At 50.5% G+C, this 12,878-nt stretch overlaps 4 protein-coding genes across 4 annotated transcripts; 1 reads left to right on the top strand and 3 right to left on the bottom strand.

Moving 5' to 3' along the window:
• The first annotated feature begins 321 nt into the window (after positions 1-321).
• On the top strand, positions 322-1,911 carry APM4 (AP-2 complex subunit mu). The gene is made up of 2 exons (XM_046092599.1): positions 322-761; positions 850-1,911. Exons 1-2 carry the CDS (start codon positions 425-427, stop codon positions 1,830-1,832), a joined length of 1,320 nt encoding a protein of 439 aa, XP_045948577.1. The 5' UTR covers positions 322-424; the 3' UTR covers positions 1,833-1,911.
• Positions 1,912-2,385: 474 nt separating this feature from the next.
• Positions 2,386-3,907, bottom strand: LDX57_010852 (uncharacterized protein; the record flags this gene model as incomplete). Its single annotated transcript, XM_046092598.1, has 2 exons — positions 2,386-2,446; positions 3,060-3,907. The coding sequence occupies 2 exons, from the start codon at positions 3,905-3,907 to the stop codon at positions 2,386-2,388; spliced, it is 909 nt and encodes a 302-aa protein (XP_045948576.1).
• A 3,621-nt stretch (positions 3,908-7,528) lies between these two features.
• Positions 7,529-9,567, bottom strand: LDX57_010851 (FHA domain-containing serine/threonine-protein kinase; the record flags this gene model as incomplete). Its single annotated transcript, XM_046092597.1, has 6 exons — positions 7,529-8,237; positions 8,287-8,580; positions 8,633-8,679; positions 8,729-9,019; positions 9,082-9,364; positions 9,419-9,567. The coding sequence occupies 6 exons, from the start codon at positions 9,565-9,567 to the stop codon at positions 7,529-7,531; spliced, it is 1,773 nt and encodes a 590-aa protein (XP_045948575.1).
• On the bottom strand, positions 9,231-12,100 carry LDX57_010850 (putative C2H2 finger and ankyrin domain protein). The gene has a single exon (XM_046092596.1). It carries the CDS (start codon positions 11,273-11,275, stop codon positions 9,908-9,910), a length of 1,368 nt encoding a protein of 455 aa, XP_045948574.1. The 5' UTR covers positions 11,276-12,100; the 3' UTR covers positions 9,231-9,907.
• Positions 12,101-12,878: the final 778 nt, after the last annotated feature.

Genomic DNA, 12,878 nt, shown 5'->3' with positions numbered 1-12,878 from the left:
GATACCATTCGTTTTGACCTTGGGAGTGGTGTGCGCGACCCATTGTTCTCTTTTTATTTTTTTTTGTTGATATCTAGCTAATCTGCCGTGCCCGACTGTTGTCTGTTGTCTATAAATCCAGTCTGGGGCGGATGTGTTGTGGATAAATTTGAATACGGGGTGTGATTTAAACGGAGGAGCCCGGGGATGGTTAAGAGCAGAATTAGACTAATATTATTAAGAGTCTTGCATTGTTTTGACCGTAGTTAAGGTACTGAGTAACTATTAACTCTACAGTACTTGCAGTCCCACCCGCCCCGAAGCAGCAGCTCCGCGCTGGACCTCCGACGGCCCTTCCACCGTCTCCTTTCCCCTTTCCTCTTCACTCCTTGTTCCTTTCTTCTCCCCTCACACCCCTCTCCCCCTCCCCCGCCTTCTCCTCGCCATGCTCTCTGGGATTCTCGTTTTCAACCAAAAGGGCGAGAATCTTATCTTCCGCGCCTTCCGCAATGACTGCCGCCCGCGCCTCGCCGATATCTTCCGCATTCAGGTCATCTCCAACCCCCAAGTCCGCTCACCCATTTTGACGCTGGGATCCACGACCTTCAGCCATGTGAAGCACGAGAATATTTATCTGGTAGCGGTGACCAAAAGCAACGCCAATGCGGCGCTTGTGTTCGAATTTTTGTACCGGCTGATCATGCTGGGAAAGAGTTACTTTGGGAAATTTGACGAGGAAGCGGTTAAGAACAATTTTGTGCTGGTGTATGAGTTGCTGGATGGTGAGTTATGGCTTCCGGATCGTTATGGGCTTTCCTTTGCACTCTGCCAAAATCTTGCAGGGCAACAGGCAGAGTCTGACCATTTTAGAAATTCTTGATTTCGGATACCCCCAGAACACGGAGACGGACACCCTGAAGATGTACATCACGACCGAGGGAGTCAAATCCGCCATTGCCAACTCGCCGACCGACTCCAGCCGGATCACCATGCAGGCCACGGGCGCGCTCTCGTGGCGTCGCTCCGACATCAAATACCGCAAGAACGAAGCCTTCGTGGACGTGATCGAAGACGTCAACCTCCTCATGTCGGCCACCGGTACCGTGCTACGCGCCGACGTTAACGGTCAGATTGTGATGCGGGCATACCTCTCCGGCACTCCGGAGTGCAAGTTCGGCCTTAACGACCGCCTTCTTCTCGACGGCGATGGGGCCAGTACGTCGCCTGCGGGCAACCGCGACGGCGCTATGAAGGCGACGCGCGCCGCGGCGGGGTCGGTGACTTTGGAGGACTGTCAGTTCCACCAGTGTGTGAAGTTGGGTCGCTTCGATGCGGATCGGATCATTTCCTTCGTGCCGCCGGACGGCGAGTTCGAGCTCATGCGGTACCGCGCCACGGAGAACGTCAACCTTCCGTTCAAAGTGCACCCGATCGTGCGCGAGGTCGGCACGACGAAGGTGGAATATAGCGTGGCGATCAAGGCAAACTACAGTCCCAAGCTCTTCGCGACGAACGTGGTTATCCGTATCCCCACGCCGCTCAACACTGCCAAGACCACGGAGCGCACCAGCCAGGGCCGTGCCAAATACGAGCCTGAGCATAACAACATCGTCTGGAAGATCGCGCGGTTTTCCGGAGGCAGCGAGTACGTGCTCACGGCCGAGGCGACGCTGACCAGCATGACACATCAGAAGGCGTGGAGCCGACCGCCGCTCAGCCTGTCGTTCAGCCTGCTCATGTTCACGAGTAGCGGGTTGCTGGTGCGGTACCTCAAGGTGTTTGAGAAGAGCAACTACAGCAGTGTCAAGTGGGTGCGATACATGACTCGCGCGGGAAGTTATGAAATTCGGTAAGTCTACTCACGTTGCTGCCCCGGTGCATTTGATAGATGCTAACGAAAATCTCTACAGATTCTAGACAGCTGGTCTACTGCAGGCAGGGTAGCCGGTTCTATTTGAATTCCTGATATCTATCTTACCTTACCATTACCATGAGCTCGGTGTTTGGCGTTCTGCATCCCACACGGTTTATCCTTTTCACTATACTTCGAAGCTTTGTAACCACTTTTTACATACAAGACAATCTTATAATGCCATCACAGCATAGTAAAAGACACTAGTAGCATAGAAGCTACCCATACACACACACACCTCTCCTTTCAAACCAACCATCTGGGAATGACCAATGTAGATACCTTACTAAATCGAAATCCTCGAATCCACAGCGTCCACGCCCAACGAACAACAAAGCAAGCTCCCCATTGTCCTTGTCCTCCGAAGAAGAAAGCCCCCCCACACCATAACCACGGTATCCTCACCCAAATCGACCGCGAAATCCAGTACGAGACAAAGAACAAATGCCCAGGTACCTCGAACCCGCACGGGCGATTGATTGTTAATGTTAATGTTAAAGATAGGAAAGAACCAAGGTTCGGTATGACAGGTACAGGGGTTTAAAAGCATGCGAGCTGTGGGGAATGAATGATGTAAGTGGAATTTATCAATCCATCAAATTACACAAGTGTCAATGGATAGTTTTTTTGTGCGACGAGTTAGGTGGTTAGAAGAAGTGCTTCAAGAAGAGAAGTGGGCAATTTGATAGAGAGATAGATAGACAGATAGTTCATAGATAGAATACAGAGGTAAATAATAGATAATAGTGTAGGATATACAGGCCAGGAACATAAAACAGAAAAGGCAATCAAGCTGGAAACAACAGATATAGTAAGACAAGACAAGAAGAACCGGGAGTACCAGACCAAAGCCACGGCATAAGCAAAGAGTTACAAACACAAGAGGTAGAAAAGACATGTCCAGAGTAACGCAACCTGATCCCAGAAGACAAAAGGAAAAAGAAGAGATAATAATAATACAGTAATTCATACCACCGATATGAGACAGGGTGGCGATCCGAGATTAAAAGAGAAATGGGGGCCGAAAAAAAAAAAGCAAACCGTGAAAACCCATAGAATACATCACAACATATTAACCGTCAAGAATAAGTATAGTGTTCAGGTAGAAGGAGTAGAAGGAAAAGGAAAGGAGGAAAGACGTGGACGAATCGGGGAGGATGCAATTTACATCCAGTTCTCATCCAGGCGCCCTCGCACCATTCGTCGTCCTCGTCGCAACCCCACGTCGCCGTCGCCGAGAAGGGCCTGCCATCGCCGTCCGACGCTGGCGTTATCTTTGCCCATGCGACGCGCGCAGTCGTCCCAGTCTCGTTTTGATAATTGGAACTTTTCCAGAACCAGTTCGACCAGTCGCTGGTCATCGTCTGATGTCCAAGACTCGGTGTCCTGTGCGGTAGGCTCTTCTGTCTCCTCGATCGACGGAAGTGCCGCATCAGGATCGAATGACGACGCGCTGTTTTCTTGTTTTGATTCAGATTCTTCTTTGCGCCGCTGCGCAGGTGAGGGAGGCGATTGTGTGATAGGTGGAGAGCGAAGAGAGTAGAAATCGGATTGCGACAGACCTAGCGGCAGGTCATAGGGGACGTGTCGACGGCGTTTGGGGGTGGAGTATCTAGTATTGCGTGGAGGGGTTTGCGCATCGGCGAAACTAGCGCCTTCTGCGTCAAGATCGGCTTCGTAGGAGTCGCGGCGTCGCTTGTTGGCGCCGCGAGGCCGCTGAGGTTTAGGGGATGCGATGGAGGAGGGTTCGTTCTGTTTTTGTTTCCGCGACCGGGCGGAAGATCTGGGTTGAAAGTGTAGAGGACTTTGGAGGCGTGGAGTTTTTGAGCGTCGTGGAGATGGGGCTGGAGAGCCATTTAGAAGTGATTGAAGAGCGCGACATGTGCCCACGAGGCCGTTGTTGGATGGAAAATCGTCGTCTGACGGAGGAGGGGTTGTGAATAAACGACTGGGAGTCAGGCGCGACCGAATGGAGGGGCGACGGGAGTCGCAAGGCAAAGCAGATGGGAGCAACATGGTTGCGAAGCGAGAGATAATCTGCGAATGAAAAGATATGGATGGAAATGAGAGGCGATGGCGATAGATCGATGGAGGGTGTGAGCGAGTTATGGCTGATGAGAGACCGAGTGCGCCACGATGCGCGCAGGCAGCGCTGCGATTTGCGCCGGAGGAGGTTTTGACGAGGAGCGAAGCAGTTGGGCGGTCAAAAAAGCGCCAGGCAAGGGAGAGAATATCAGCGCTTTCAGTTATCTGGGAACCGATCGATGCGACGGGGAAAGTTGGAAGGTGGGATGAGAATGATGATGGACGAGAGCGAGCGAGCGAGTTGAGTGTTGGGAGGAAAATGAGCGAACGGGCGGGTTTAAACCGGAAAAGGAGGGTGGTTTGGCTGGTTGGCCTGAGGTTGCCTTGGCTTGGGTTGCCGCAAACGGCCGTCCCAAACTTCTTTTCTGTCGAAGAACCACACCTTCTTGCGGACTCTTCAATCAATGAACGAATGACTCAACGAGGTCTCTCTTCCTCTCTTCCAGCTGTAGGCTAGATTGGTGTTTCACCTATGGCAACAGCAATAGCAACAATAATAACAACAAAGAATGACTGGGATGAGTTGGCCGCCTGCTGCCCTCATTCTTTCCTTCCAGCTCTCCTTTCCTCTACGCTCTCCTTGATCTAGGGGACCGGCTGTATTATGAAGGCCTACGACGGCCTTGAAGGGCTTACTACATCCCACCATCTCCGGTGGGCTCTAATGTGAGACAAGGGCAGGAAGAGCCACCGGAGAGGGATGCACCATGCAAGGCTTCACTCTACAAAAACCGCCGATACAAGGGGATTTATTTTACGAGCTGCATCCCTCCCGAACCGCGAGACTTGGTAGAAACTAGGGAGATCGACCTGCGACATCCCACTTTTGCTGTCAGGATGGAGTGCAATTTCCTCTGTCGCGATAATGGCTGGTCCGTGCCGTAGTGGGACGCGCGACTCTAGTCGCATTGCAGCTGCAATGCGCGGGAATTGTTCTGCTCTGCAGGTGTCAGGTGGACAGATGTTGAGTTGATTCTATTCCTGTGAAAGTGCTTCAAGCCTTATGCCTGTCGTATACTAGCTTATTGATATAGCCGTTGGACTCTCCTGGCCTGGGATACTGCTGAAGGAGGTCGGTAGTGCCAACCTGGATTCCCTCCCATCGCAGTAGTAGTCAGTCCTTTCCCGAGGGACCCTTGGACCTGTATACAGCCGAATCTATAAAGTTTCTTTCCTTCGCATCGTTGTGCTTCTTCTCTTGCGCCGTTCTGCCTCCCCGTGACTCAATCCCGCCACTTCCCGATCTGGCCATATTGGGAAGGAACGCGAGACGCGTCGCGAACGCGTAAAAACCGCGTCCAGAACACGTCGCGCGTCAACCAAGAATGCCTCAGGTGATGCAATCACGTTGTTGATCATCTGATGAAGTCATCCATCAATCATTAATCGGTAAGTAAAGAGGCTGGATGCGGTTCTTGACCTGTTTCATCTTATCAACGACCCGCCGGGGGTCACCCTTACTGCATGAGGAGGGTCCCGGCCACGCTTCCATTCTTTCCGACGGCAAGACACGACGGAATGCTGCTAGTCGAACTTCCTTTGTTTGACTTGTGGATACCTGGGTAAACCCGCCCTGTCTTGTTACTTTCAAGACCAGCCACGATTATGCCTGTGGTTCTTCCTTGCGTAGTTCTCCTGCAGACGAACTGCTCCTCGGAAGAGCTGTGGTGACGGATATCCACCATGCTGAGGCTTGCATTATCTCGGAGATTACTGCAACAAATTCTACGAACACGCCAGGGTACTGAGATGCAGACTCGCGCCGTTGCATTGACGTGAACTTGAAAATAAGTCGCTAACCATGCAATTGGAGAATACGCCTGCACAACCAGGATGCAAATTACTTGCCAACCAGGGGCGGCTAGAGTCATCCCTGCTACCTCCGGCTACGACAACTTCCTTCGCCAGGGCAAAGGCTCCCTAGAACTAGGAGCTCTTAAACAGAAGGCTGGAGGCCCGTGGTGGTCCAGTAAAATCCACAGGCCACTGGTGTACGCAAACTCCAGCCACCAGCCCCCGGGGAGTATCTCAGGTCATGCAAGGGATACCAGGAACAGGTGCAACCAGAGTACCCAAAATCCCCGAACGGTGGGGTCGCCCCATTGCACGGGTATGCGCATCACGCTGACACATGCACGTCCTTGTTCTCGGAGTACGAACTGTGAAGCAGTCTAGGATCCCTTTCCTCCGTGGATGTTACCCTGTGTTCTCTCGATCGCTTGCCCTGTCTTCCCATGGAGGGATCCGATTGGCTTCGCGGTCGCCTCCTTGAGTCTCGAGTCCTGTACCTTTCTTTTCTTTCACAATTGATGATCCTTAGCTCTCTGATCTCATTCTTATATGCCATGATTGGATAAAGATCCAAACCTGGGAAGTGCTTAGGGTACGCTGCTTGCCCTATCCGGTTACCACGATCTCTTGCTCGCGGGAATATAGTTGCTCGCTACTAACGATATAGGGCTCACCTTCACTGCTCCCCCCCCACCCCCCCCCGCAAAACCGTGTTGAGAAGTACTGATCTACAAGGACAGACTATTGATCTTACCTTGCTTATCATTATACCGTCGGTTACAAACGGCAAACCCTGCAACTCATTTGACCTTCATATTGCCCCCCCTAGCTTACATGGATACAATATCCTACAATGAAATCAAACAAACGAGTTGCCATACACCCGAAGACAGAAGCCCACACCATCATCACATGCAATGTCTTATCCCATCCCGTCCTTCCTCTCAGGGAGGCTCCTCCTTTGATTACATGAGATTCGAGCCAAGTAACCTCGCAGGGGCATCAGATGTAACGTCACTCGCTGTTTCAACCCCTGTAGCAAAAAGACCAATCAACACCGGCGCTGCAGTCTCGGACTTTCCTTTCCCTTCCCTTCTTTTATTGTCAGGTCTAGCCGGTAAATTGTTCGCCTTCTCACTTCATGGTTCATACCTCCTTGAGGTTCTATTAATATCTCTGATGTACTTGCAAACCATTTGAACAAATTGAACTTTCAACAGGCCACTTCTACATTGATATTATCTCTACATTTGTTAAACATGATGGTAGCTTCCAAACCATAAGGTCATCATCCTAGGCCTAAGCCCGATTCAAGGCATCTCATAAATCTATCTCTCAGTTGTCTAGCATTGTACCACTCTCGCCAGAACCCAGACATTCACTAAGATCTCGCTAATTCGTCGAGATTATTTTTGTCTAAAAAAAAAACAGGTCGGATACTGTATCATTTTGTTAATAGTTGGACTTGATTGTCAATTGCTAATTTTTTTGAGAAATATCTGCTGCAGACAACATTATTGATCGATAAATCGCTCATTTCCGCTCAGCATCTCCGCAATGATTACCTTTCTTCTCAAACAAGATTACTTTCTTAAGCTTGACGCCGTTTAATCCTGTGATACAATTGAAGATTTTTCGATCCACCTCACTGTCATCGTCACCGTCATATCCGGGTTAGGTCTAGGGTCTGATAGATCCTCTGAGGCGACGGATCCAGCCATTTCAGTATCCCAGTCGGTCCAGTAACTCGAATGCGGCCTCTCAGGTTGCTTGGTTTCTCGATGACTCACCAATGTCTGCATGGGAGATTTGTGTGTGATCATTTGAAGAAGCAGGCTTTCCGGAGCTTTCGGGCTGGACGATGACGGAGCTGGTCTGAGATCGACTGGGTAATCGTTCCCAGATAGAGCTTTGGCTGCTTATCGCGCCTTCGGACCTGTGATGCGGTGGAAGTACTGGGTCGGAAAGGGTGGCAGATACAAGTGAGTGGCTTCTATTTAAGCCTCGGGCACCGACAGTATCATCTAGTTGTTGCGATTGAGAGCCCTGTGCTTCGTTGTATCGATTAGGATCGCTCATAAGATCGCGCAACTGAATCGTCAAGGGTCTGGTATGCACGCGGGGCTTCCATCTCTTGGTAGACCGCTTATAAAGCTCTTCAAATTCCGCCTTATGCGCTCGGTTGCTAAACCAGTCGTGATCAAGGGCCTGCTTTGCATCCATTCTCCTTGTCTCATCGAACACAAGTAACCGCAGGACAAAATCTCCCGCACGATCCCCAACACCGTTCAATCCCAATTCCATTTCCAGCTGCTCTAGGCCGGTGGTTCGAGCAAGTTCCGTACACATGGTCCTAGCAACCTCATCTCTAAAAGGAATGTCACCGGTGAGAAGCACAAAAGTGATACAGCCCAGGGACCAGAGATCTACAGCTTTCGTATAGCCTTGACTGGTCTGTTGAAGAACCTCTCTGTAGTTGACTTAGCAAAGTAGTATCAGAGATGACAAAGGTTACTGACGGTGCGCTATAATCAAATGTGCCAACGACAGTCGACATTCTTTCCAGCCTAGGTTGTATCGTTCGTGCACATCCGAAATCTGTGAGAACGACTCTACACCCATCTGCTAGAGATGTCATGAGGATATTGTCTGGTTTGAGATCCCGGTGGACGATATTTCGCTGATGCAGGTATTCCAAAGCCTTAGAAATCTGTCGCACGATGACAGCTGCTTCAATATCGGGAAGTCTCCCACCCTTGAACTGAATGTAAGAGAACAGATCGCCCGCTGTGATCAGCTCTTGGAAAAGATAACTAGCAATCTTCATGGTTAGGCAGCCCAGAAAGAAGGAAATAGCAGACTAACATCGTATCACTGGACTTGATGACTCTTTCAATCCCAATGACGTTTGGCTAAACAGGCATCAGCCCAATATACTTTCAACTGTTCTCCAAGGCCTACATGAGAGAGTCCCTCCAAGATCTGAGCTTCGCGGTCAATATCTGCTAGTTTTTCCTGGGGGTTCCTTGGCCGACGAACAGCCACCACTTCTCCCGCAGCAGAAACCTGGGCAAAAGACCTAGATTGATGCCTTTCCTCTGCTTCTCGGACGAACCTTTCTTTCAATACTCTCAGGTCAATGATCTTACAGGCAAGTTGTTGGCCGGTTTCATTCCGTAAGGCCATCAGCACTTTTCCATAGGCACCAGAACCTAATTTCCGCTGCGTAACGGTATATTTATCGGCAAAAGCCTGGCAGAGTAAGCCGCAGATAAGCAGATAACATCTTGAAGCAAAGGAAATCAGAACCTTACCTTAATTTCCACGCTCTGTAGGGAGTCCAGGTGGTCTGTATCCCTATCATCATGGCAAGTATAGCGGAGGGAAATCCCGTTCATGTGCAGAATGTCACCATGACTGAGGAGGAAGCTGCGATTCTCGTTGCCCATAGGGTATCCATTCCACAGGGTACCATTTTGCGATAGATCCTGGGCGTAAACCAACGGTGCGACTTCTTGTGGATTGTCTCGATCAAATACAACTGCATAGATGTGGATATGCTTCCTAGAGACGTACTTATCGGGCAAGTAAAATATGCTTGGAAGATGTCAGCAACAAGGAAGAGGTAAGATCGTCTCGAGGCAAGCATACCAGCAACTTGGATCACGACCAACGTATATCTCCTGGTCACTGTACATGGGCAATGGGTGGATGGACTTCCTTGTAAATGGATCCCATCTTGATAAGGTACCAATATAGAGGAAGTTGGAAGATTCAAAGGGTTGAGGGCGAGTGGTCATTGTGGAGCAGATGGCGGTTTGTAGTGATAAAGGTATCGATACCGTACTGGAGTATAAGATGAAATGTGAAGGGAAAGCGACGAATTGAGATAATGATGATTTTGCGAGATGAGTAAAGAGTTGGAAGAGGTCAAAGTCGTGAAGGGCAAGGGCAGCGAGAGGAAGTACTAGACGGGGCCGGTCACCTGCTGTTGCCTATCTTCGACTCAACCACAACAATGTACAATTGTACGACTGAATGCTGTCATTAATAGTCTTTCACTGATTTCTATCCATTCATAGTGACATTAATAGTCATCTCTCATTGTTACATTATGATAAATCTTTCGGCAGGGGCCTCTTAGTTCCCTTGCATCCGCCGAATACGTTCTTCAGCTGCTCTTGCGCGACGCTCTCTCTCCAGTCGCATTCGCATTTCCGGCGTCATCCCTCGCATCTCTTCTTCTCTCTTTTCTTGTGCTGTCTTCTCAACGGCCCCCAATGCCCGACCGCCTTTCTTTGCGGCTTGCGAGACTTCTCGGGCAGCGTCTTCTTTCTTAAGGCGATCCATTTCTGCCTTCCGCCGATTAGATTCTTCTTCTTCTGCTGTTTTCCGTTCCCGTTCGTTCCGACCATCGGCTTCAGTTTTCGAGATTGCGGAAGGCACTTTGGAAGCGTCCCAGTTCCACTTGGATTCGCCGAGTTCGTGCCGGGCGACGCGGAAGGCATCACGAGTGGCTCGGTCTCCGGCAAGTTCGAACGGCGTTCGTCCTTCTGTATTGACTGCCGTCGGATCAGCGCCAACTTTCGTCAAAAGAGCCAAGACCATTGACGGTGAGTCTGTATTGGCAGCAAGATGAAGAGGGGTCGGACAACGGAAGTTTTGTTGGGAGTCGGATGGGAGGAAGGTAAAGGAGGGGGGGATCGAGTTCTTGGATAGGTAGGAGATTAAAGCTGGGATCTTAGAACGGCGGATAAGAGCTTGTATTTGGGTCGTGTGAAGAATGGCAGCCTCGTCCTCCTTGGAAAGTTTCGGTTTCTGTGGTTGCGGTTTAGGAGTTGAGGGCTTCGATGCCTCCTCTCGTTGCTTGGCCTCGGCCGCGGCAAGCGCTGCCTCGTCAACCTGGCTGACCTTCACACGGGTGAGCTCCTTGAAGCATCTCAGAAGCTCTGCCTGGGTAGCACGGCGAGTGCTGAACGGAAATCCTCTTATCCTTGGGTCATTGTGCTTCATGACTTGGCCATCGTATTGGCCGAAGAGAATCCTCCGATTGGTACTACCGGTGGCCCGGACAAACAACAATTCGGCGCTATCGATCATTTGTTTCCAGTCCACTAGCAGCTCTCTAACCTCCTTCTCATGGGCAGCCTCGTTGTATCTACGCAGGCTGGAACCGGCCGAGTGAGCAGCCCCTCTAGACGCGTCACTGGCAGACTGCGATCCACCCTGTTTTCGTCGAGTCGTGTAGCGATGGAATGTTTTGTGCGCAATCACACGAGCCTGCCTTTCTTCGAAACCGCCCTGCTTTCGATGGACTTCTGGGGCCAAGGACACGAGCATTGCGGCAAAATGACCACCGCCAATCATGCACATGAAAATGTGCGGGCTGGAGGATACGGATGGCTTCGGCGCTTGTCCGCTAGTTGGTGCTTGGATCGGAGCGATTTGTTTCTTTCGCAGGGTATCGACAAGGTGCCCAGGTTCATCCTGCTCGACGGTCGAAAACATGGCCCTGTAAATTCCCAGAGAGGTGTTGGACGGCAGAATGGAACTCGAAAACCAGAGCAGAGGATGCTTTCCAGCAGTCTTCTGTCTCGGCGAATCCTCGTCTTCGGCATCCTCGGCTGCTTGCGATATCTTGGCCTGCCTTTTCAGCAAGGCTGCGAGTTGTCCTTCGTCCTTTTCATCCTCTGGTTCTGACGACTCGGACCCGGATATCGATTCGTCCAGTTCACCAATAGCCTTGGTAAATTGGACCTCGTCCAGGGTGGGATTCCCTCTCAGCTGCGCCCTCAGGTTGTATTTATGGTGATCCGACCGCGCATGATCGCGCTGCTCCTGCACATTCAGGTACGACACCTTGCAGAGGGAGCACAAGGTGGACGTCGCGACCGCATGTTCCTGGGGTGTTTCCGGTCGCTCTTCTTCCTTGGTCTCGGGGACGGCCGTCGGCTGGTATTCGGTTTTCGTCGTCAATGTCGAGAGAAGTTCCTGGGGGAGATCATAAACTAAGCAGCGAGACACGTTAGCGATCGATGTCGAGTCATAATCTTCCAGAGCGCTCTCCGCGAGAAGAACATACTATATAATTGTCTCTTCAGGAGATCCTCCACGGCGGGGGTTTGCGCGACCATTCTGGCACGAAACGCGAGATTGTCGGAGGAGAGAATGGCTGGCGAAAGAGTTGCGATGCGGCAAAACCCCGCCGTCGATGCCTCTCTTTTAAGGCCCCACCGCCTCCCAGGCAGCCCCACCGTAGGCTGACAGGGCTCTCTTCGTCGTGAGTCATTGCTGTAGTCAGAATGAGTAATTGCAATAGAAAAGACGTAAATTTTGATTGCCTTGAGACACCAATGACTCGTCTGAAGTATGACTGAAGGATGGCTTAGCTTTTGTTGGGTCAGATCTACGAGGTTAGGGCTTCAAGCAGTCGAGAATACCTGGGTATGACATGATATACTCACCCAATAAGGTATAGATGAGGAAAAGGCCGCCAGAAGCATGGATTCAAAAGTAAATATGCGTCCCATACCAGAGGAAACTTATCGTTAAATTTTAATATCTCCAATAAGCACAAAAGCCACCCTGTCGTTTTGAAGTCAAATCATAACATGAAATCTCGAGACATTCCAATCAATTTCGATGCAAGACAATGGTCGTCTCCACGGTTCTTCCGATTATCATGCGAGTGCTCCCTTCACTCGCCACGCTGTGCTCATCTGGAGATCGACCTGATGGTGTCCGATGATTAACCTTGACCATAGACTGCAGTGCAATGTCCTGGAACTGCTTTGCGCGCTTCTTGATATAATGTGCAGGCTTAGAGTTGGTATTGCTTGATCCCAAGGTGACTTCTCCTGCCGTTCCATAGTCTGTACTGATTGCACGCATAAATGGGACAATGCAGAAGGATGTACAGACGATCAGGGAGTAATTGATCTCCAATTGGGTCCACACGTACACATCGATAATATCAAGGGTTGGGTTGGAGGAGTGAATGTATGATTCTAGATAGCGAAGATGTAGAGCTGCAAAGGCAATAACACTATCGCAAGGAGATAGCTATGTCAGGGGTCCAGGATTCTTCAAGGGGGACAGAGGACTACTCACG

Source organism: Aspergillus melleus, assembly GCF_016097325.1.
Source record: "Aspergillus melleus strain CBS 546.65 chromosome Unknown contig6, whole genome shotgun sequence".
NCBI lineage: Eukaryota > Fungi > Ascomycota > Eurotiomycetes > Eurotiales > Aspergillaceae > Aspergillus > Aspergillus melleus.
The sequence above is the reverse complement of the archived record's forward strand: the minus strand, read 5'-3'. Positions and strand labels throughout refer to the sequence as shown.

Coding starts and splice junctions, on each gene's coding strand:
- APM4 (XM_046092599.1), top strand. CDS start 425: ATGCTCTCTGGGATTCTCGTTTTCAACCAAAAGGGCGAGAATCTTATC. Junction 762..849: donor GGTGTATGAGTTGCTGGATG/GTGAGTTATGGC, acceptor TGACCATTTTAG/AAATTCTTGATTTCGGATAC.
- LDX57_010850 (XM_046092596.1), bottom strand. CDS start 11,275: ATGTTTTCGACCGTCGAGCAGGATGAACCTGGGCACCTTGTCGATACC.